At 55.5% G+C, this 20,635-nt stretch overlaps 3 protein-coding genes across 4 annotated transcripts; 1 reads left to right on the top strand and 2 right to left on the bottom strand.

Moving 5' to 3' along the window:
- The first annotated feature begins 1,428 nt into the window (after positions 1–1,428).
- Positions 1,429–4,523, top strand: GLT6D1 (glycosyltransferase 6 domain containing 1). The gene is made up of 2 exons (XM_063696867.1): positions 1,429–1,824; positions 3,218–4,523. Exon 2 carries the CDS (start codon positions 3,285–3,287, stop codon positions 3,885–3,887), a length of 603 nt encoding a protein of 200 aa, XP_063552937.1. The 5' UTR covers positions 1,429–1,824; positions 3,218–3,284; the 3' UTR covers positions 3,888–4,523.
- A 3,258-nt stretch (positions 4,524–7,781) lies between these two features.
- LOC129524593 (lipocalin 1-like) lies at positions 7,782–13,695 on the bottom strand. 2 transcript variants are annotated; one of them, XM_055350643.2, is made up of 6 exons: positions 13,528–13,695; positions 12,273–12,409; positions 11,112–11,185; positions 10,756–10,863; positions 9,727–9,822; positions 7,782–8,838 (listed from the first exon to the last, which is right to left on the bottom strand). In XM_055350643.2, exons 1-6 carry the CDS (start codon positions 13,636–13,638, stop codon positions 8,819–8,821), a joined length of 546 nt encoding a protein of 181 aa, XP_055206618.1. In that variant the 5' UTR covers positions 13,639–13,695; the 3' UTR covers positions 7,782–8,818. The 2 variants fall into 2 exon arrangements, with proteins under 2 accessions (XP_055206618.1, XP_055206619.1); XM_055350644.2 differs by lacking the exon at positions 10,756–10,863 and having other exon boundaries at positions 13,528–13,688.
- A 1,425-nt stretch (positions 13,696–15,120) lies between these two features.
- Positions 15,121–19,000, bottom strand: LOC129524592 (uncharacterized protein SPEM3-like). Its single transcript, XM_055350642.2, has 2 exons — positions 17,185–19,000; positions 15,121–16,586 (listed from the first exon to the last, which is right to left on the bottom strand). The coding sequence occupies exon 2, from the start codon at positions 16,559–16,561 to the stop codon at positions 15,554–15,556; it is 1,008 nt and encodes a 335-aa protein (XP_055206617.2). The 5' UTR covers positions 16,562–16,586; positions 17,185–19,000; the 3' UTR covers positions 15,121–15,553.
- Between the last annotated feature and the right edge of the window lie 1,635 nt (positions 19,001–20,635).

Here is a 20,635-nt window from a genome sequence, read left to right as displayed (position 1 = left end):
GGCTGGAATAAAAAAGATAACAAAAAAGTGTTGGTGAGGATGTGGAGAAATTTGAAATTTCATATACTTTTGGTGGGAATGTAAAATGGTGCAGCCTTTATGGAAGACAGTTTGTCAGTTCCTCAAAAAGTGAATTAGCTTTTATAGAATTATAGAATTCTATAAAATTTTTATAGAATTACCATATGACCCAACAATTCTACCTCTAGATATATACCCAAGAGAATTAAAAACCTATCTTCACACAAAAACTCACATATGAATTTTAATAGTAGTATTTGTAATAGCCAGAAAGTGTAAATAACTCAAGTGTTCATCAACTAATGAACATATAAGCAAAAATGTGGTCTAGCCATCCAATGGAATATTATTCAGCCATATTTCCAGAACAGGCAAATCTACAGAGACAGAAAGTAGATGAGTTGTTGCAGGGATTGTAGGGAGAAGGGAATGGGGAGTGACTGCTTTTGGGTAGTGATATATCAAAGTATTTCATTTTCTTTGGAGAAACTGTAAATAGTATGTGTTTTAAATATTACTTTCTGCATGTTCATTGTTCATAGTAATGAGATTAATTTTTAATATGCTGATCTTGTATCCTGAAACTTTGCTGAGTTCACTTGTTAGTTCTAGGAGATACTGTTTTTTTTTTTAGATTCCTTAGGATTTTCTATGTAGACAATTATGTAATCTGCAAATAGGGACGGTGTTGTTTTTTTCCTTCCCAATCTGCTGGCTTTTATTTCATTTTCTTGCCTTATTGCAGTGGCTAGAACTGCCATCACTATGTTGGTACTGCCACGTTCCTCATTGTAGGGAGAAAGCATTCAGTCTTTCACTATGAAGTGTGTGCGCTGTAGGATATTTGTAGATGTTCTTTGTCAAGTTGAGGCGATTCCCCTCTATTACTTTTTTTTCTGGGAGCTTTTATCATGAATGGACATTGAACTTTGTAGGGTGCTTTTTCCGAGTTGAGCGTGTGATTGATCTTCTCTAGCTTTCAATATGGTGGTTTACATTCATTGATTTTCAGATGTTGAATAGCCTATCTTAAATCCTGCTGTTGTTTTGTTGTATTGAAGGCAAATCGGATGGCTCTCTCCGGTTTTGGACTCATCTCTCATTTCTGCTGGATTGCACTGGTGGGCCTAAAGCATGAGGGAGAAGCTGAAAAAAAGGGCATCCCCAGAAACTTGTAGGAAAAGGGGAGAGAGAAAAATAAAGCAGAGAAGGAGGGAAAAATAAAGGCATCGTGTAAGGGAAGTGATCTCCTGCCTCCCATCCTGGCTTCAGCGAATGATTGGAGAGTGTTCTGACTCCCGGCTGCCTAATTTTGAGCTGTAGTCAGAGCTTGGAAAAGGCAGCTCCTGGGCTCAAAGGCAGTGGCTGGGGGAGGAACGCACAAACCCAGGAGCCAGGTGGGCTGGATGTGGCATCCCCACGTGTTAACTGCAGTGTCAGGCAACTTACTCAACCGTGTGTGCCTCTGGTTCCCCACATGGAGATCAGGGGGTGGTGGCGCTCATTGCATAGGGCGTTGCAAGGATGAATCCAGTGGGATAATGCACTCAAACACGGAGCTGGGCGCGCAGTAGGTGCTCTCTAAGCATTAGGCATTACTGCTCGGCAACTGCTGCCGGCGCCTCAGTAAAGCACTCCCTGTTTAACTTGGCTCTTGTTCCACAGAAAACGCCCTGATGTTATAACCAAAACAGACTGGCTCGCTCCCATCCTATGGGAAGGGACTTTCGACAGGCGGGTCCTGGAAAAACATTACAGAAGGCGGAATATCACTGTGGGCCTGGCCGTCTTTGCTACTGGCAGGTAGGTGCCACTCACCTTTGCCCTTTTTTATTTTGGGAAAATGTGGATCAGCATTCACGAGTCTTTAACCTCCAAAGAGCCAACCATAATTAAGCATAATTAGTGATAACAATAGCCACGATTTCTGGGGAGAAACAAACTTACCTGTCCAAACCCAAATAAGGGACTCAGAGACCTGGAGAACAGTGAAAGTGAGACTTTTAGTGACAGTCTTGCAAGATCGGATGTCTGATGGGCAGGCACACCCAGCACAGTTTCAACTGCAATGTATCCCCTAGTGCACAGGTCCCTCCCCCAGTTCCTCATAGGCTGAGTACTTGGGGTCACAATCTTCCCAGACGTCGCCTATTTGTTGTTGGGCAGGGCTTTAGGTGTTTTCTTTAGGGTGGTCTTGCTGCATTTTGTTGCAGCCCACGATGCATTGCAATCCTGGTGAGCTCAGGGGCTCTTCAAGTATCTGACTTGTGACCTAAGTAGCTGAGCAGGCTGATAAGAACAGACAAAGTGAGCTATTTTGCAGACTAGTAAAGTTTTAGACTAAACTTTTTTGGTTTGGGTGAGGGCAACTAAGGCAGGAGGCCGACAAGCAGGCATTGGCTGTTTAAATGTGGGCCTAGTATATCCTGTTTCTTTTGTAGTTTGCTGACCTAAGCCGATTTAAGGCCCTTTGTCTTGGAGATGGTCTACTATAGACATGATTTCCTTCAATTTCTGGCTGTCCTGTACAAAAGGTGTGCTGGGTTTCTCTGTCGATGGCCGAGTCCTTAACACCAGTGGGAACCTTTTGACTCATACCCATTTAGCTCCTGCTCCCTTTCTTCACAACAGCCATTCCAAAACATGGTGGCTTTTCTCAGGCCCTCCAGGTCAGGACATTCCTTCCCACTCACCAACTCAGCTGAAGCTGTGGGCCCGACTCTTCCATGCTTGTACATCCCGAGTTCCTTAGCATCAGAGACACTTATGTGAGTGCATTCAGCCGCCTCTTCTCCTGATCATGTTTAGAAAAGTAAGTGTCGGCCAGGCACAGTGGCTTATGCCTGTAATCCCAGCACTTTGGGACACCAAGGTGGGTGGATCACCTGAGGTCAGGAGTTCGAGACCAGCCTGGCCAACATGGTGAAATACCATCTCTACTAAAAATACAAAAAAAAAAATAAAAAATTACCCAGGCGTGGTGGCAGGCGCCCGTAATCCCAGCTACTTGGGAGGCTGAGGCAGGAGAATTGCTTGAACCCGGGAGGTGGAGGTTGCAGTGAGCCGAGATCACGCCACTGCACTCCAGCCTGGGCATCAGAGCGAGACTCCATCTCAAAAAAAAAAAAAAAAAAAAGAAAAAGAAAGAAAAGAAAAAAGAGAAAAGTAAGTTTCTTCCCCAGTGTGTGTTTCCTAGGTTTGCAGAGGAGTACCTGAGGCCGTTCCTACACTCCGCAAATAAGCACTTCCTGACAGGCTACCGAATGATCTTCTACATCACGGTGGACGCCTTCTTCCAGCTGCCTGACATACAGCCCAGTCCTCTTCGAACGTTCAAAGCATTTAAAGTGGGCACCGAGAGGTGGTGGCTCGACGGCCCCCTGGTGCATGTGAAGAGCCTGGGTGAACACATCGCCAGTCGCATCCGGGACGAGGTGGACTTCCTCTTCAGCATGGCTGCCAACCAGGTCTTCCAGAACAAGTTCGGGGTGGAGACCCTGGGCCCGTTGGTGGCCCAGCTCCACGCCTGGTGGTATTTCAGAAACACCGAGAACTTCCCTTACGAGAGGAGGCCGATCTCAGCAGCTTGCATCCCGTTTGGACAGGGAGATTTCTATTATGGCAGCTTGATGGTTGGTGGCACACCCCATAATATTTTAGACTTCATCAAAGAATATCTGAACGGAGTTATTCATGACATCAAAAATGGACTCAATAGCACCTCTGAAAAGCACCTTAACAAATATTTTTACCTCAATAAACCCACCAAGCTGTTATCACCAGAATACAGCTGGGATCTTGCATTTTCTCCTCCTCCACAGATCCAATACGTCAAGGTCGCACATGATTCCCAGAGGAAATTATGAATTACGCCATGAGGTGTATGACGAATAAATGAATCACGGCAATTTCTTATAAGTGAGGGAAGTCTTAAAACCTTCCATTTTTTAGAGACATACAAATTTACATCCTTCCCAAATAAATGTTTCTTCTTGCCATTTTGAGCCATCTTATTTGGCTAATGTAGGATAAAGAATAAAAGGATAATTACTTAATGTTAATACACAGTAATGTTATTATCTATGTATTGTAGACAATGTGAAAATACATTTGACATAGAATGAATATTTTTAACGGAGAAAGACTCTAGTTGAGAAAAAACATTCATAAAATGGAAAAGTAGTTCACGCAAAGGAAAAAATGAATGCCAGGCCACTCACTGAGTAGTCACTGTGTTTTTCCACACTGGGATATGTGTGGCTTGTGGTCGACCTCGCCTATTGTCTCAGTCTGTCCGGTGTGTGATTCGACACAGGTGAGCTAGAGGAATCCAGCCAAAGCCACCTCTTACTATTACGGTTTCAAAGTGAGATATTCAGTTCCTTTTGTTAAAAAGCTATAGATATTGTCCGGTTGTGGTAGCTCATGCCTGTAATCCCAGCACTTTGGAAGGCCGAGGCAGGCGGATCACCTGAGGTCAGGAGTTCGAGACCAGCCAGCCTTGCTAACATGGTGAAACCCCATCTCTACTAAAAATACAAAAAATTAGCTGGGTGTGGTGGCGCATGCCTGTAATCCCAGCTACTCAGGAGGCTGAGACAGGAGAATCGCTTGAACCTGGGAGGCGGAGGTTGTAGTGAGCCGAGATTGAGACATTGCACTCCAGCCTGGGTGGCAAGAGTGAAACTCCATCTCAAAAAAAAAAATCTGTAGGTATTTTATTTTTTTAAAAAAGATATTTACTGAGCTCAGGGGTAAAGGTGCTCTGCCAGATGCAGACAGGGATAGAAAAGAGTTTGGAACACCTGTGTCCCTGGCAGCCCACACTCTGGCAGAGGTTGAGGCTGTGTGCTAGGAGTGCATGTTCAGGGTGCTAAAAGTGACAAGGAAGACGGTCACCTGAGCTCTGTGGTGGTCAGGGAGCCAGCATCTCCACCAGACGCTTTGTGTGTCACACAGGGAGAGTGTTCCTAAGTCTGTGGGCAGTGGCAGCTATGAACAGCTTTAGTAAGTGTCACAGCCCACCCCATTACTATGCTGAGGTCCTAACTCCGTACCTCAGAATGTGACTGTGTCTGGAGATAGGGCCGTTAAAGAGGTCATTAGGGTAAAATGAGGTCACTGAGGTGGGCCCTAATCCCACAGGACTGGTGTCCTTATTAAGAGATGAGGACACAGACACATAGAGGGACGACTGTGAGGACACAGGGAGAAGAGGTGTCTGCAAGCTGAGGATTGAGGCCTCAGGAGGAGCCAACCCTGTAACACCTTGATCTTGAACTTGCAGCCTCCAGGACTCTGATGACACACATTGCTGTTGTTGACGCTGCCCAGCCCAGTCAGTCGTACTCTTTTACGGTGGCCTGAGCAAACTATTCCAGTAGGTGTCCCAAAAATAACAGCAGTTCAAACACCAGATTGCAAGGAGCGCTGACCACCGTTTCGTGGGATGGAAGACGGAGGCTGAGAAAAGCCTCCCTGGGTTCAGAATTACACCTGGGGCTACCACCTCAGGGTCCCCTTTGTTATGTCACCCAGCCTCCCCCTCATGCCCAGTTCATGCCAGGGACCATCTTAAAGAACCTATCTGTCAAGGCTTAGCTCACCCTCCCTCTTTTTTGCTGTCATCTCCTTTGACTAAAAGAAGGTGATCTTTTCGGAGACTCATTCTTGCCTCTCACAGAGTAGCTCTCAGTTTTTAAAAAAAAATCTATGAAAGTTTCGAAAGGATGAAAATAGATCTTACGTTAGCCACAAACCCTATGTATACAGTATTAGTAATTACCTGGGCCAGATCTGGAAAGGGTGGGGTGTACTGAACTAAACAAAACTTTTTTTTTTCCCTGCCAATTTATGGATAAGGCTAGAAGACTTACTGAGAAGGCTTCTGAAGTTTTATCTTTAAAAATTATGGAATCAATATTAAAGCATTGTAAATGTCTTGATTTGCATGGCAGAACAACAGGTAAGCTTGCCAATGTTGAGAACTTCCAGGTCCCAAGGCAAGCCTGCTTAGGAGACTTAGAAACCAGGTCATCTGGAAAAGCCAACATCTGTCCCCACCAGCCAGCGTGTGCCTCCCTCATGGTGGGTGCTAAATTGATTTCTAAAAGAAGTTTAATTTTGCCAATTTGATGAGCAAAAATAACCTCTCTTTTTTTTATTTGACTACTTATGAAGTCAAACCTTCTTTTAATCAGCCTTTTGATCTATGCAAATATCCTTTTTTTTCTATCTTTTGCTCAGTGCTTTTTTTTCTTTTAGAGACAGGATCTCACTCTGTTGCCCAAGTTGGAGTGCAGCGGTGTGATACCATGGCTCACTGCAGCCTCAAACTCCTGAGCTCGAGGAATCTGCCAGCCTTAGCTTCCCAAGTAGCTGCGTCTATAGGCGCATATCACAATGCCCAGCTAATTTTTTTTCTTTTTTCTTTTTATTTTCTTTTTGTCTGGGGCTACTTTTTGTTAAGGTTTTTTTTTTTTTTTTCCTTTGGTAGAGACAGGGTCTTGCTATGTTGCCCAGGCTGGTCTCAAGCTATCATTTGGCCCCCGGCTTTCCACAGCGATGGGGTTACAGGCATGAGCCGCCATGCCCAGCCCTTCAAGGAGTTTTGATTTACATATGTATTTACATATGTGATATGAACCCTTCGTCACATTTGCTGCAAATGTTAATTTCAGATTGTTCTTTCCATTTTGATTGTGTTGATGATGTCTTTGATGAGCCGAGTTTAAAGCTCTCATCCTTTCCCGTGGTGTTGATACTGTCTGTGTAGGCATCCCATCCTCAAGTTATAGAAAATATAGAAGTTTCAAGGTTTCCTTTTATTCAGACTTGATCAGGAATGAATTTTAAGGTAATGTGTAGGGTGAGATAGCTAATCTTATTTCCCCCTTTCTGTCTTGCCCATTTCCCTCAACACTAGTTATTGAATAAATAATGCTTTTTTAGGACAGGCCATTTGTACTGTCTCTGAAGTTGTTGTATATATTCGGGTTCATTCCTTGACTTGATACCCAGTTTCATTGCTGTTGTTCTGCCCCAAGCTAATGTCACATGCTTCTCATCATTGCTGTTTTATATTAGGGTAGAATGGTAGATCCATCTGCATGACGCTTCTTTTAAAAATGTTTCCAAACTTTTGTTCCTTCATGTAAATTTTAGATTCAGATCCGCAGTTTGGGGAAAAATCCCACTGGAAGAGTAATTGAATTGCTGAAGTCTGTGGGTGAAGCTGAGGTTATCAACTCTGCGATGTTGAGAGAGACACAGCACTCTCACGTCGCTATTTATCCCGGTCATTTTAGGGCCGCAGAAAAGGCTATTTTTTATGGTCTTACAAATTCCATAAACCTCTTGTTAAACGTGTGCTTTGTGATTGTCGTTTTTGCTTGTGTTTTTCCAGCTGGGCTTGTTGGTTTGCAGGAGAACCGTGGGGCTTCGTCACCAGCTTCATCACCAGCTCTGGGTTTCGTTCCATTGTGTTTTTCCCACGTGGGGGAGAAGGGAGAGAAGGGGGAGAAGGGGGAGACTGGGCAGACGGGGGAGATGGGGGAGAAGAGGGAGTAGGGGGAGAAGGGGGAGATGGGGGAGATGGGAGAGATGGGGGAGATGGGGGAGAAGGGGGAGTGGGGGAAAAGGGGGAGACGGGGGAGACGGGGGAGATGGGGGAGAAGGGGGAGTGGGGGAAAAGGGGGAGACGGGGGAGACGGGGGAGACAGGGGAGTAGGGAGAGAAGGGGGAGTAGAGGGGGAAGGGGAGAAGGGGGAGTAGGGGAAGAAGGGGGAGAAGGGGGATACTGGGCAGACGGGGGAGAAGGGGAGAAGGGGAGAAGGGGAGTAGGGGGAGAAGGGGGAGAAGGGGGAGATGGGGGAGACGGGAGAAGGGGGAGAAGGGGGAGAAGGCCTCACTGGAGGCGTTTTCGGGGCAGCCTCTGGCCATACCTGTCTTGGGAGTTCCAGATGACAAGTATTGAGTCCCTGACCCAATTTCCTCAGAGCCTGCCCTGCCGATGGGCGGCCCTGGCTCACCGGGAGCAGAAGTGGGCGCCGCCCTTCAGAATCCTGGGCTCCGAGGAGTGGGCGTTGGCTGGTCTCACCTGCCACACAGGTACAGCCGTCTGTGTTTACCTGGCAGCCCCGCTGGGCTTCTGCAGAGAGCAGGGTCTGGAGCTGGGCTCACTTAGGGCTCTTGGACCTCAGTGGGGACATATGCGTTTGCTCACGGAGCATGGAGGCCACCTCTCTGGAGGGTCCCCAGCAGACCCAGGTGAGGTGGGTCACAGTGGAGGGGAGCTGGAGTCTGAGAACAGCCTCCGTGGGGTCATGTTCCTGAAGGACACTTGAGGGCCACCCCAACAGCCCTGGGGGGCGGGGTGCATCGGAGGCACCTGGGACTACAGTGCTCCACTCATTGTATAAGTTTTGGAGGCCTCTGGCGCTGCGGGCAGGAGCTCAGGGGGCCATGTGCCCCCTCCTCACCACCCTGGGTGTGCTCCAAGCCCACAGGCCAGGCTGGGGCACACTGCTGGCCCTTGGCTGTTAGTTGGCAGGTGGTTGGCAGGACCTGGAGACGCACAGAGGGAAGAGGCCTTCCCAGCAGGGGAGGGGACCAGGAGAGAGGCAGGGTTAGGCTCAGCTGGGGAGCTTCCTTGAGTCCCTGAGATGCAAAAGGGCTTCCGGGGGACCTGGGGACAGTCCAGGCCACAAGCCAAGGTGAAGTAGGTGGAAGGGAGGCTGAGGGCAGCAGAGGGATGAGGGGCCCAGGCAGGAAGACTCCAGAGCCGCCAGACCTAGACTCAGGGTGGGGGACATGGGCCTGTGGAGCAGAAAAGAAAAAGGTGGTGATTCTGAGGACTTCACTCATTCATTTTGAAATCAATCAATCAATAAATCAATCACATAGCACAAAACAGCCGTCCCTCACTGGCATCACCGGGCCTTCTGCCTCCCCATGTTGGCTATGTCCTGCCAGGGCCCTGTGCTCTGTGGAAACCCAGTCCCCTTGGGGGCCCACAAGGCCCCACCCACTGCCCCTCTCAGCCTTGGATCTCATCCCTGCCCTCCTCTGCTTGGCTCCTGTTCCATCTGCATGACCCATCTTCCAGGGAGCCTTCCTCCCCCACCTCATCTCAGGGCCACCCACCCTGGCTGCCCGTGCTCACACAGCACGGTCACGCTCCTCAAACCCTGCTCTAGCCCCCACTCCCACCCCCATAGCCCTTGCCTCTAACAAATCAGGTAATTACAATGCCTGCTACAATGTAACCTGCACTAGGGCTGGATGATGTGTCTGTCTTGTTCTAAGTGAATCCCAAACTCCCAGAACAGGCCTGGCCCGTGTGTTTGTTGATTGACTGAATGATGCGTTGGGAGGCAGCAGAGGGGAGAGGCTGGCTGGGCACTTGGCTCAGGAGGCTGGAGATCTGCATCCCTTCCAGCTCCTCCTCCTGGCTGTGCAACTTGGCCTTGTTACTGAACGTCTCTGAGCCACATCTGTAGAGTGGAGATGGCATCGGACCCATATCATTGTGTCACGTGGGGCTGGTAAGATCCGGCAGCCCCTGAAGCAGCCGGCACAGGCCTGGCCGTAAGGGGAGTGGGGATGGGCTATACCCTCAGTGGCGCTGGCGGGGAAGACGAGGCCCCAGACCCTCAGGCCCTCTTCCCGTCCGGCTCCAGGATGTGGCTGGGGGGCAGTGCTCACCATCTATGTTGAAGACCGGGGCTTTCTGCAGGTGGAATTTCTCCACGTACTCCAAGTATCTTCCCAGCCATTTGGGGTCCTCCAGCATTCTTCTCGCTGGAATCAGAGGGGCTGACAGTGAGGGGCTGAGGCCTGGAGCCTCTGTCTTTTCTGTCCTCCTCCTCCTCTGCAGAGAACAACGGGGAGGCAGAGGCCCTGGGCATCGGCCACCCCACCACTAAGTTGCCACGACACAGGCTGGGGGCTCTTCGGACCACGGCAGCACCCCCTCTGCGACTTCCCAGGCCCGGCCAGCTCTGATTGCACTGGCCCCAACCTTGCCTCCTCTAAACACAGGTCTGTTCTGAGCACGGCAGGTAAAATGCCCCTGGAAGGAGGGAGTCAGGCCTGGCCTGCCTCAGTGGAGACCCCCAGAGGGTCCCAAGTTCCGGCCTGGTGCCACCCCTCCCACCCCCTCGACCTTCTCGGCCCTGGGGCCTCTCGGCTGCTGCTGCCCTGCTCCCCCACCCCATCCTGGGCTCGGGCTCCGGCTGATCCTCTGCCCTGAAATGCCCCCAGCCCCATCTATCTCCACCTCATCTTCAGGACACTGCAGCCCCTCGATGTCCCCCAGTCCATCCCCTGTGCCCTTCGAGCCCTTCTCTCACGGTGCTTTTACTATCAGGAGCCCCACAGGATCCCCGAGACATTGCTTGATAAGGAGGAAGACAAGGAAGGTGTTTTCTCAGTTTTATCCACTGATAATTCAAGCTCCCAGTGCAGCGCCCAGAGCGGTGCCCGCCTTGTAGCAGGCCCGCAGTGCACGTCCTGCGTGGGGACACCCTCCCTGAGGGGCATGTGTCGGAGGAAGCGCTCAGCTGCATCTCGGCCCAAGGCTGCCTGTGCCCTCAGAACACCCTGCACAGAAGGCCCCCTCCCAGACAGGACAGCAAGTCTCTGCTCAGACCCGGGAGTGTCCAGCAGCTCCACCCTCATGTCTGGGGTCTGAGGCACTGCACCTGCCAGTGCTGGGGAGAGCTGGCCACTTACCCAGCAGCACCCACAGGTTGGTGATCTCAGCATCCTCAAAGCGCACGTAAAGAATGAGGTTGCTGTAGTCGGTGCTGACGAAGCATACGTGCATGCTGCCGCCCTCAACTGTTGGAGACCCCGGGCCAGGTGATGCATGATGCCTCTCTCCTCCGTCCCCCAGGCCCTGGACCCCCCCATGCCCTGTGGACATTGCAGTGCCACCAAGAGGATGCATAGCTTCCTTCCAGCACCCGGTCTTTCCCCAAAGCCGACAACCCCTTCTGAGTGTTGCGGCCAGGACTGGACATCCGAGTGTCCCTTGCTCGCCCCTCCCCACTCAGAGCCCAGCCCAGATCCCGGACAGGGGCACTCACACGAGCCTTGGTACTGGCCTTGCAACTGGGTTGGATGGACGGTGATGTTTGTTTCTTTACACACCCCTTCTCCCCTGGGAAAAGAGAAAGGAACCAGGGCCTGGTCAGCCTCCAACTGTGTCCTGTTGCCCTTTCCCAGGACGTGGTGGCCCTCTCAGGGCTCTCCACCAGGGGACACTGTGGCTGCCACCAGCTGAGAGCCCTCCTGTCCTCCCCGGGGCGTCAGCTCCCCAGGCTCAAGGGCAGCCTCGTCCTGGCACAGGCACCAGGGTCATGCAGCCAGGAGGTGGCGATGCCCAGGGGGTGCTGGGGATGGGACTGGAGTGACGAAGTGGAGTCTTCCTCACTTCTGGGATGACACCAAGCCTCCTGGAACGGATTGGTCCCAGTCTGGCTTTGGCTCTGAGCTCCAGGTTTTGGGGACTGGGACTCTGACTGTCCTGCCTGTCCCCACTTGCTCTGGCTCTGTGCATAGACAGAGGCCCCTTGCCCCCATGCTCCTGCCTCCGTGCATAGACAGAGCCCCCCTCACTCCCATGCCCCTTGCTCCGGGGTCTTCAGTTTCTCATTTGGGGTGGGTGCCCACCAACCCCTGGGACTCTGCAGGCCACCGCGCGGTGTGTCTACAACTGAGCGTCTGCTAGGATGTGGGTCTAACTGCCTTCGGAGCTGAGGGTGCAGGCGGAATAATGGAAGCTTGTTGTCGGCGTCACTGCGCTCAGCGTAGCTTGTCCCCAGGGCTGATTTTCTTTTGCTGACAGCGCAGCCGTCCTCGGGATTCCCTGGCTTACATCGGGGCCGGAAGGAGTGTGGGCCCGGGGTGGCTGTGGTCCTTGGGAGAGGGATGTTGGGATTAGGCAACTTTCAAACACTGGAGATCGCACATTTAAAACTCCAGACCCGGGCTTCCTTCACAGCTGGAACACAGGCCCGTGGCCCACTGGGCGTGTCTGCTGGGACTGGACGTTGCCTCCGGGGCCGGGCTGTGTGTTTCCTGCCCGCCTGCCTCTGGCAGCTTCCGAGCTTACCCCTCTTGGAGCGGGGTCTTGGGCCTCAGCTTGGTGTGATGTGTTCCTCTGGCTCTGAACACTGTCACTGTTGCTCGGGGGTCCCTGGGTCTGAGAATGAGCGTCTAAGAGGGGCAGCAGGAGCCGTGCTTACTTCCAGAACAGCACGAAGTCCACATCCCCGCCGTCCCTGGTCCGGATGGAGTGGAGAGCGAGCCTCAGGGGGTCGGCCGGGGAGACCAGGTCTGCGTGGTTGGCTGCCAGCTGCAGGGTGAGCCAGCGCCCCTCCACCTGCAGGGGTGTGGGCCGGGGCAGAGGAGGCCAGCTAGCGCCCGGCTGTGTGGCGGGGCCGGGTCGGGAGAGGACGGCTAGTGCCCGGCTGTGTGGCACCCCCTCCACCTGCAGGGGCGTGGGCCGGGACAGGAGAGGCTGGCTAGTGCCCGGCTGTGTGGCACCCCCTCCACCTGCAGGGGCGTGGGCCGGGACAGGAGAGGCTGGCTAGTGCCCGGCTGTGTGGCACCCCCTCCACCTGCAGGGGCGTGGGCCGGGGCAGGAGAGGCTGGCTAGTGCCCTGCTGTGTAGCCCCAGCAGGCCACCCTCTGGGCTCTCAGGCCCCAGCTTCGGCACTGAGCATGGTCAGCAGGTGGTCGTGCCCCTCCCAGGGGGCTGCACTGGCAAACGTTCCCCCTTCCTGGTCTCTATTGGCAAATGCCCATCTGTGGGTCCAGGTGGAGGATAAGCTGTGCTTACTTCTTGGGAAGAGTCACCTCCCGTCCCCTTGTCTCAGGTCTCTGTCCAGTCCCCTTCCCCACTTGCTGCCCCCACTTCCCTCAGCCCTGCATCCCTGCCTCTGCCTGGTCCAAGCTCTGTTCCCCTGGTCAGGGAGGGCAGAGGGGAGGGTCTGGTGCTGTGCTGGGTGTCCCTCCATCCCTGCACTCCCACCAGCAGCACCAGGACCCCAGGGGCCACACAGGGAGGAGGAGCTGGGACCCTCCCTGTATCCAGGGTTGGCCTCTTCGTGTCACCCAGGGTGAACCCCTCCCCTGCTTGGCTGGGTCTCCTGGGACCCTGCTCCCTGCCTGTGCCCAGTGTCTGGGCGCTCTGTTTCTCTGGCCGCCGCCCTGCAGCCTTCTCCTGCGACCTGCTGTTGTGCTGTAGCTTCCGCAGCCCGGAGAGAGGGAAAGGCCCCGAGGTTAATCAGTGGCCGCTGGTGCTGGCTGCGCGGGCGGACAGAGCCCGCTCCCGCCTGGGTTGGACCCAGGTGCAGCTCACCATCCAGAGCTGCTGCAGGGTCAGGCAGGACCTGAACCCCGGCACCCCCTGTCTGCCCCACCCCCTGCACCTCCTCAATGTGACACTCAAGCCGTTGTTCCAGGCCTGAGTCTGGGGACTGGACCCATGACACGTACCTTCTGCGCATTGAAGCCCGGCTGTACCGGCACCTCTTCCAGAGCCTTCTGGGCACCCGCCAGGCCCAGGCCAAGGGCCAGCAGCAGGAGCGGGCCTTTCTCCAGGGCCATGACTCCGGGGAAGGGAGAGCGTCCCTAGCCAGCTCCCTCCTCTGCGCTGCCCGGACCCACCCCACCGTCCCACCGTCCCACCGTCCCACCCGCCACCTAAAAGTTCTGCAATCCCACCCCAGGAATGACGCCGCCTCTGGGCTCCGCCCCATGTCTAAAGTGTTGCGAAGCTGTTGTTTGGACTGGGTGTGGAGTGGCTGTCGGGGCAGTTTAACCGCATTGCACCTCTGTCCTGGATTCTGGGATGAGGCCTGTGCCTGAGGGGGGCTGAGAAGAGGGCAGAGGAAGACGTGGGCTCATTCAGGCCTGCAGTCCCTCCTCCCCAGGCCCCCTGAGCCCCAGTGTGTTTGTCCACCGGCTGCTGGAGCCACGAATGCCAGGATCACTCTCACATCTCTGTTCACCTCATGCTCATGGTGGGGCCTGCCCGGGTGTGGGGAGGGTGGAGGGGGTGACACAGACCAGCTCTGGGATGGCACTCGGCACATGCCAGGCACTCGTCACGGGGCGTCTGTCCCTTGTTCCTGCTTACTGCAAACGTCTCCCATCAGCCCCCTCTCTCCAATCCTGGAGCCACTCCCAGGCCACGCCATGAGCCTCTCTCCTGCCCCATCCTCCTGCCCCTGTGTGTCCATAGGCCAGCGTGGGGTCGGGTCAGGTGCTCCCTGCTTGCCCGTCTTTGGGTCCTCCTTTGCCATCTGGATTAAGTGCAGATCTCCAGGCCACAAAGCCCCTGTGGTCTACCCCTTCCCCACTCCCTCCCTCCCTGCTGCAGCCGCACAGAGATGCCTGCCAGCCCTTGAATGTGGCACCTGCCTCTGTACCCCGCCCCCGCCCTGCCCTCCTTCCTCCTGCCTGGGGCTGCATGGGGCCAAGGAGAGGCTACCTGACTGCTGCAGGCCCCAGCTTCCAGGGAGTCTGGAGTCTGGTGTGGGGAGTACAGCTGGCCTCAGGGTGACCACTGGCTTGGCCTCAGGGTTCTTAGATGGACACTGGGGGGCTACTCTGGGCTGGTGCTGCAGGGTTAGCTCTAGGAGTGACGCCCCGCCCCTGTCCCCCAACCACGGAATGTGGCCAGTCCCAAGTTCCACCCACTGAGCTTCTGTTTTCTCTCCAAAGATAGAGAGCGGGCAGGGATGCCATGGTCTGTGCAGGGTGCTCCGAGGACGGAGTCAGGTAATAAAGGAAAGAGCTTAGTTGAGTGCCCGCTCCCCATAAGCTCGCTGTGAAGTCAGCTCCCAGCCAGAGGTCCTGGCTGAGGGTCCGGTTAGGTTTACAGGAAATGCACCCAGCCCATCAGGGAGGCTCCGAAGCCCTGGCTGGGGAGGGCCTGGCCTGATCTGTGGGGTCTTTCTGGAGGCTTCCATCAGCAGGCCAGGGTGAGGCAGCTCTCCCAGGTCAGCCTTGGTAATGGCCAGGCTAGAAGATGAAGTCTCATTCCCCACCCCTGGCCACAGGCACAGGGACTCAGGTGGGCCTGAGGAGACCTCGGGCCCATCCCCTATGTCCTGGAAGACACAGCAGCTGCCGCCCATGACTGACTCAGTCTGAGCTCCCACACACTCTCCAGCGCTGAGCTGGCCATGCTTGAGTCAAGGGGCCGGGGACCGATACAGCATCCTGCATCCTGCCTACACCCCCTGGGGCCCTGGGGAGGCCCCACCCTGCACTGGCTCAGCTCCGCATGCAGGTTCCAGAAGCGGCCACGGCTGGGCGGGGCTCAGCGCAGTGCGACAGCTTCTGGCCTCCATCCCTCTTCCTCCTTCTGGGTGCAGGATGTCACTCAACAGCAGCCACACTCAACCTCAAGTCTGCCTGTTTCGTTGGGCCTTAGGGGGTCCTAGCGCTCCCTGTGGACCTTCCAGGGCCCAGCTGCTGCCCTGGGTCTGTGATTTCTGCCTCTGGGCACCTTCCTCTACTTCCCAACCTCCCTGATGTCTGGGTGCTGGCCTGAGATCTGTGTGCAGGGATGAGTGCAGGTACGTGTGAGTGTGCAAGTGTATGTGCGTGCAGGGGTATGTGCAAGTGTGAGTGCAGGGGTGTGTGTGCAGATGTGTGTGAGTGCAGGGGTGTGTGTGAGTGCAGGGGTGTGTGTGAGTGCAGGGGTGTGTGTGTGAGTGCAGGGGTGTGTGTGTGAGTGCAGGGGTGTGTGTGAGTGCAGGGGTGTGTGTGTGAGTGCAGGGGTGTGTGTGAGTGCAGAGGTGTGTATGCAAGTGTATGAGTGCAGGGGGTGTGTGTATGCAGGTGTGTGTGAGTGTAGGGTGTGTGTGCAAGCATGTGTGAGTGCAGGGATGTGAATGCAGGGGTGTGCATGTGCAAGTGTGTGAGTGTGCACGTGTGTGTGCAGGTGTGTGTGCAAATGTGAGGTCAGGGGTGTGAGTGCAGATGTATGTGCAAGTGTGTGAGTGCAGGGGTGTGTGTGTACAGGGGTGTGTGCAGGTGTGAGTGCAGATGTGTGTGCAAGTGTGAAGTCAGGAGTGTGAGTGCAGGGGTGTGAGTGTGCAAGTGTATATGTGTGCAGGGCTGTGTGTTCGGGGGGCAGACAGAAGGGGTGACTGGAGACAAGGCAGGGGGCACCAAGACCGGGTGCCAGTTTCATGCCATCTGGGGTGGGAGGAGGCTGTGGCTCTTCCTGAGACCTCAGTGGGAGCTTCTGGAGGGTCCCCACCTGCCCTGTGAGCCCTGCGCACCTGGGTAGAGAGAGTAGGGTCTTCCTCGGTCTGCAGATTCCCTTCCTACCTGGATGTTCTGACCGAGGCCAGGCCCTGGACCAGCCGTCTTTAACCAGCACCGCCCATTGGCCTCTGGCCCAGTGGACTGGGGACTGCACCGGGAGGGCCATCCTTGGAGCAAGACCCCGTCCCTTCTGGTGGAAAAGGCCGTTGGCCCAGAGCAGCAGATGTGGACAGGGCCAGGGGTCCATTCACCCACAGCTGGAGTTTGTGCACCTTGGTGTGGATTAAAGCAGAAAGCAGAAGTCACTGCTGGAGCTCAGTGACCCCCCAGCCCTGCCCACAGCAGCAGTAGCCCAGTCCCAGACTCTGCAGAGCCCTGGACCAGCCAAACCCACCCCAGACGGCCCCTGGTCTCCTGGCTGCCTCTCGGCACACGTGCTGTCAGGGTGAATTTCCTACTGGGGAGTGTGGTCATCCCATAGCCTGCTACAGTTCAGGTCCCAGCAAGACCCGAGGCTACACAAGCGGCCCCCAACGCTGTCCCTTCCTGACGCCTTCTGTAGGTGTGCTGGTCTCATGTACCTGCTGCCCACGCTCACCCACGCAGCCATTCCTGCGGCCACCAGGGCTGCACCAGGTGGTGCATGGGGTTGAGGGGGTGGGGTACCAGGGAGGTCACAGGTGACCAAAACCATCTGTGATCAGGATGGCAGGTGAAGAGGGTACCCTGGCATCTCCATGGAGGGAGACCAGCCCGTGGGAGGGGGCTCCAGCCCCTGACCCTCACAGCCCACCCCCCTGGACTCTGTTCCTTTTCTCCTTCCACTGTCCTGGTATGGGTGCTCCTGTCCAGGGGTCGAGCAGCACCTACCTCGGGCCTCTGCCACAGGGAGGCTGCCTCCCTTGTGATTTTCCGTGTCAGTCGTGGCAAAGTCAGAGCCATGAGAGTGAGATCGTTTTTGCCCTTCTCTGTGACAGAAAATGGAACAGCTCACAGATGTGGGGATCCACCGGCCACCTCCCACCCCAGTGTGTCCTGCCCCTCCCAGCTAGCTCAGCCCCGACCCCCATCTCCCTCACAGCTCAGTCCTCGATGGGCACCTGGAGCCCAGGATCAAACCACAGGCACAGATCCAGACCACTGACGTCATGTGTCTCTGTCTCTCTGTCTCTCCATCTCTGTCTCTCTGTCTCTGTCTTTCCATCTCTGTCTGCCTCTGTCTCTCCATCTGTCTGTCTCTGTCTCTCCATCTCTGTCTCTCTGTCTCTGTCTCTCCATCTGTCTCTCTGTCTGCCTCTATCTCCATCTTTCTCTGTCTCTCCGTCTCTGTCTCTCTGTCTGTCTCTGTCTCTCCCTCTCTGTCTCTCTGTCTGCCTCTGTCTATCTCTTTCTGCCTGTCTCTGTCTCTCCATCTCTGTCTGTCTGTCTCTTTCTGTCTCTCCATCTCTGTCTCTCTGTCTGTCTCTCTCTGTCTCTCCATCTCTGTCTCTCTGTCTGTCTCTCTCTGTCTCTCCATCTCTGTCTCTCTGTCTGTCTCTCTCTGTCTCTCCATCTCTGTTTCTCTCTCTCTCTGTCTCTCCTTCTCTGTGTCTCTCTAGGTCAGAAGGATGGCAGGCCAGACGCATGGAGGAGGGGGCGGAAGGACCTTCCTGACTCTAGTAAATCCTGCCTTCAGTGCCTCTCTGCCTCAGGCTCACCCAGCCCAGGCCCTGGCTTAACAGGACGCCCGTCCATGGAGCACCCAGGAGCATGAAGCTCACCTCCCTCTGTTCCTCAAACTTCCAACCGTGACTTTTATTCCCAAAGGGAAATCTTATGTGCCCCGCAGACCCTGGCGTGCCCCTCCCCGCAGCGGCCTCCCCCCAACCACCCCGCCTGTCCCGGACTTTGAGCCGGTGGGGAGGGGAACTACCCGAGTGTGCGGGACCCTGGGAGTCTGAGACGCACAGCTGCGGAGCCACTGCTCGGGGTTTTTGAATTTCTGTGGTGTCATCTCCTCATTCCTGCCCCACCTCACTTCACTGCCCCTTCTGGAACCTTCCCACCAGGTCACATTTACATCAACAACTAGCTCATGCCAACCCCCATGTGAGCCACCTGGGAGCCACGGTCACTTCTACTTATGATCAAAGTGTAGTCCCCTGGGTGTCTTCTCCCATGTAGAATTCTTTCACGCACTTTGTTTTTTCTAAAACAGAAGCAGCCTTCCTTGTGAGACGTGCCTGCTAGAGCTGGCGCTGTTAGGGTCACCTGGGGCGTGAATAGGTCGCTGGCCTTGGGTTCACCCAGGAGGAGCTGAGGGCTGCCATCCCACCTTCCAGGGGAGCAGCTCAGACGGGCGGCCCTGAGCCCTGTTATCAAGGCCCCCCTGGGGGCTCAGGGCTTGCGGGGAGCCATAAGCAGTAGGGAAGCCCAGGGGGAAGGGGTTGGGTGCAGGGATTCAGCCCTGGGCTCTCCGAGGGGAGGAGGGGGAGCGGAAGTGGAGACCTGGGAGCGGGGTGGGCGGCCATCAGAGCCCCTGTCACACGCAGGATTAGGTCTTCGAGCTGTCGTTTTCCAGGAGTTTGATGTCTGACATGAAACACAGACGCGGGGGTGCCTCCGCCCTCAGTGATGGTCCTTGGTGACACCGAGTTTCATGGAATGTCATGGCCCCTCCACCTGGAGGCAGCAAGCCCTGGTGTCCAGCCTGTGGCAGCCCTGCTGAGCCCCTCGTCCCCAGGTCCTGGGCTGCAGCAGCGATGGGGGCCGGGTGTGCACAGGGTGGGTGTGCACTTTCTCTCATGTCATGTTCTGGGCCGGGGTCTTGGGGGCCGCTGACTCCGAACCCCCTCCCCAGCTGGGCTGGCCAGCCTTGTGTGGCCCCTTTTTGGCCACGGGTGACGCTGAGGGGGTGGTGGGGGTTCCCTGCATCTTCTCCTACCTGGGGCTGCTGGGTCTGTGGCTGTGGGGAACACGGTAGGCAGGCCTGGCCGAGGGCCGCAGGTTCTGAGCCCTGCTTGGACCCTGGCCAGCCCGTGGGGAGGTCTCAGGTGGCCCACACCCTGGGGGGAGCCCAGAGGAGTGAGGGTCAGTGTCCCGTGGTTCCTGCCCTCTCCAAGGGTATCATTCTGCAGGTCTCCCTCTGTCAGCACGTTCAGAGCCCTGTGAGTTCTCAGTGCAGTGCCCACGACGGGCCTGACTCAGCTGCCCCCTCACTGCCACCTCCCCGTGTAGCAGGAGGCCTGTGCCTCAGCATCTCCGCCTGCAGAGTGCCATGGAGTGCACAGTGTGCCGTGGGGTGGCAGGGTTCCAGGACAGGCCTTGGGAACATCGGCTGCCCCCACACACCCTGCCCCCAGAACCCCCGGAGCACCTCCTGCTCAGGATGGAAGTCTGGCTGTCATACCGCAGTGCTCAGGCCAGGCCCAGCCCCATGCTGAGGGGTCACAGCCTCATCGTCCCTGATCATGGCCATTTGGGGGCATGGGGCTGCAGGGCTGCAGGGACATGGGGCTGCGGGGACATGGGGCTGCAGGGTGGATAAATGGCTTCGCCCAGGTGCTTCTATGCACTGCTTCAGAGGCAGGGTGGCCCAAAGAGAACAGGCCCAGGCTCCTCACCCACCAACTCCCTCCCCACCTTGCACCACCCGCTGGAATCAAAACATGTGGCGAGCCAGGGCCTTCTAGACACTGCCAGCCTCGGGTGACATCAGCTTCTGCTGATAAGGTCAGGTGGGGTCTCGGGGCTCGGCTGCCCTCACGGGACTGGGATGGGCCTGGGAGAGATCTAGACCAGGGCACACCTGAGGGCCCTGAAATCTCAGCCCCACTTCGGGTCGCTTGATGGGGGTTCTGCATGTTTCTCTGGGAAGAGGCCATGGCTTTCCCTAAACTCCCAAGAGCCTGTGGCCACCACGAGCTTAAGAACCACTGGAGATGAGGCCGTACTTTTGCCCCTGGAGCCTTGGACCCTGTCTCCCAGCCTCCACCCACAAGCGGCTTCCAGCTGCTTTGGGGACATAGAATGGCTGTCACCACGTGGGTGAGCTGGGTCTCTGGACCATGGCAGCCGGACAGGTGGGGCAGTGGCTGTCGGGGGAGCTGAGCAGAGGCCTTGTTGTGTCCCCGCAATGGCTGCCTGGGGGACTCTGGCAGCCCTCCTGCTACTCTGACCTGTGTGCACACATGTGCGCCTGCAAGCACGCGTGCCTGAGCCTGTGTGTGCATGAGTGTGAGCACACACGTGTGATGCCTGTCCACAGACACATTTCTGTTTGTGTGACCGTGAGCACGCGTTTGCTTCTGTGCACAAGAGGAAACTCGAGATTCTCTGAATG

Source organism: Gorilla gorilla, chromosome 13 (genome assembly GCF_029281585.2).
Source record: "Gorilla gorilla gorilla isolate KB3781 chromosome 13, NHGRI_mGorGor1-v2.1_pri, whole genome shotgun sequence".
NCBI lineage: Eukaryota > Metazoa > Chordata > Mammalia > Primates > Hominidae > Gorilla > Gorilla gorilla.
This window is presented reverse-complemented; position numbering and strand designations above follow the sequence as displayed.

Bases quoted from the DNA above. Each gene is read 5' to 3' on its own strand.
- GLT6D1 (XM_063696867.1), top strand. From the start codon at position 3,285: ATGATCTTCTACATCACGGTGGACGCCTTCTTCCAGCTGCCTGACATA.
- LOC129524592 (XM_055350642.2), bottom strand. From the start codon at position 16,561: ATGGACCCCTGGCCCTGTCCACATCTGCTGCTCTGGGCCAACGGCCTT.
- LOC129524593 (XM_055350643.2), bottom strand. From the start codon at position 13,638: ATGGCCCTGGAGAAAGGCCCGCTCCTGCTGCTGGCCCTTGGCCTGGGC. The intron at 12,410-13,527 runs GTACGTGTCATG...ACACCCCTGCAG, and splicing joins CGGGCTTCAATGCGCAGAAG to GTGGAGGGGCGCTGGCTCAC. The intron at 11,186-12,272 runs GTAAGCACGGCT...CTCTTTTCCCAG, and splicing joins GACTTCGTGCTGTTCTGGAA to GGGAGAAGGGGTGTGTAAAG.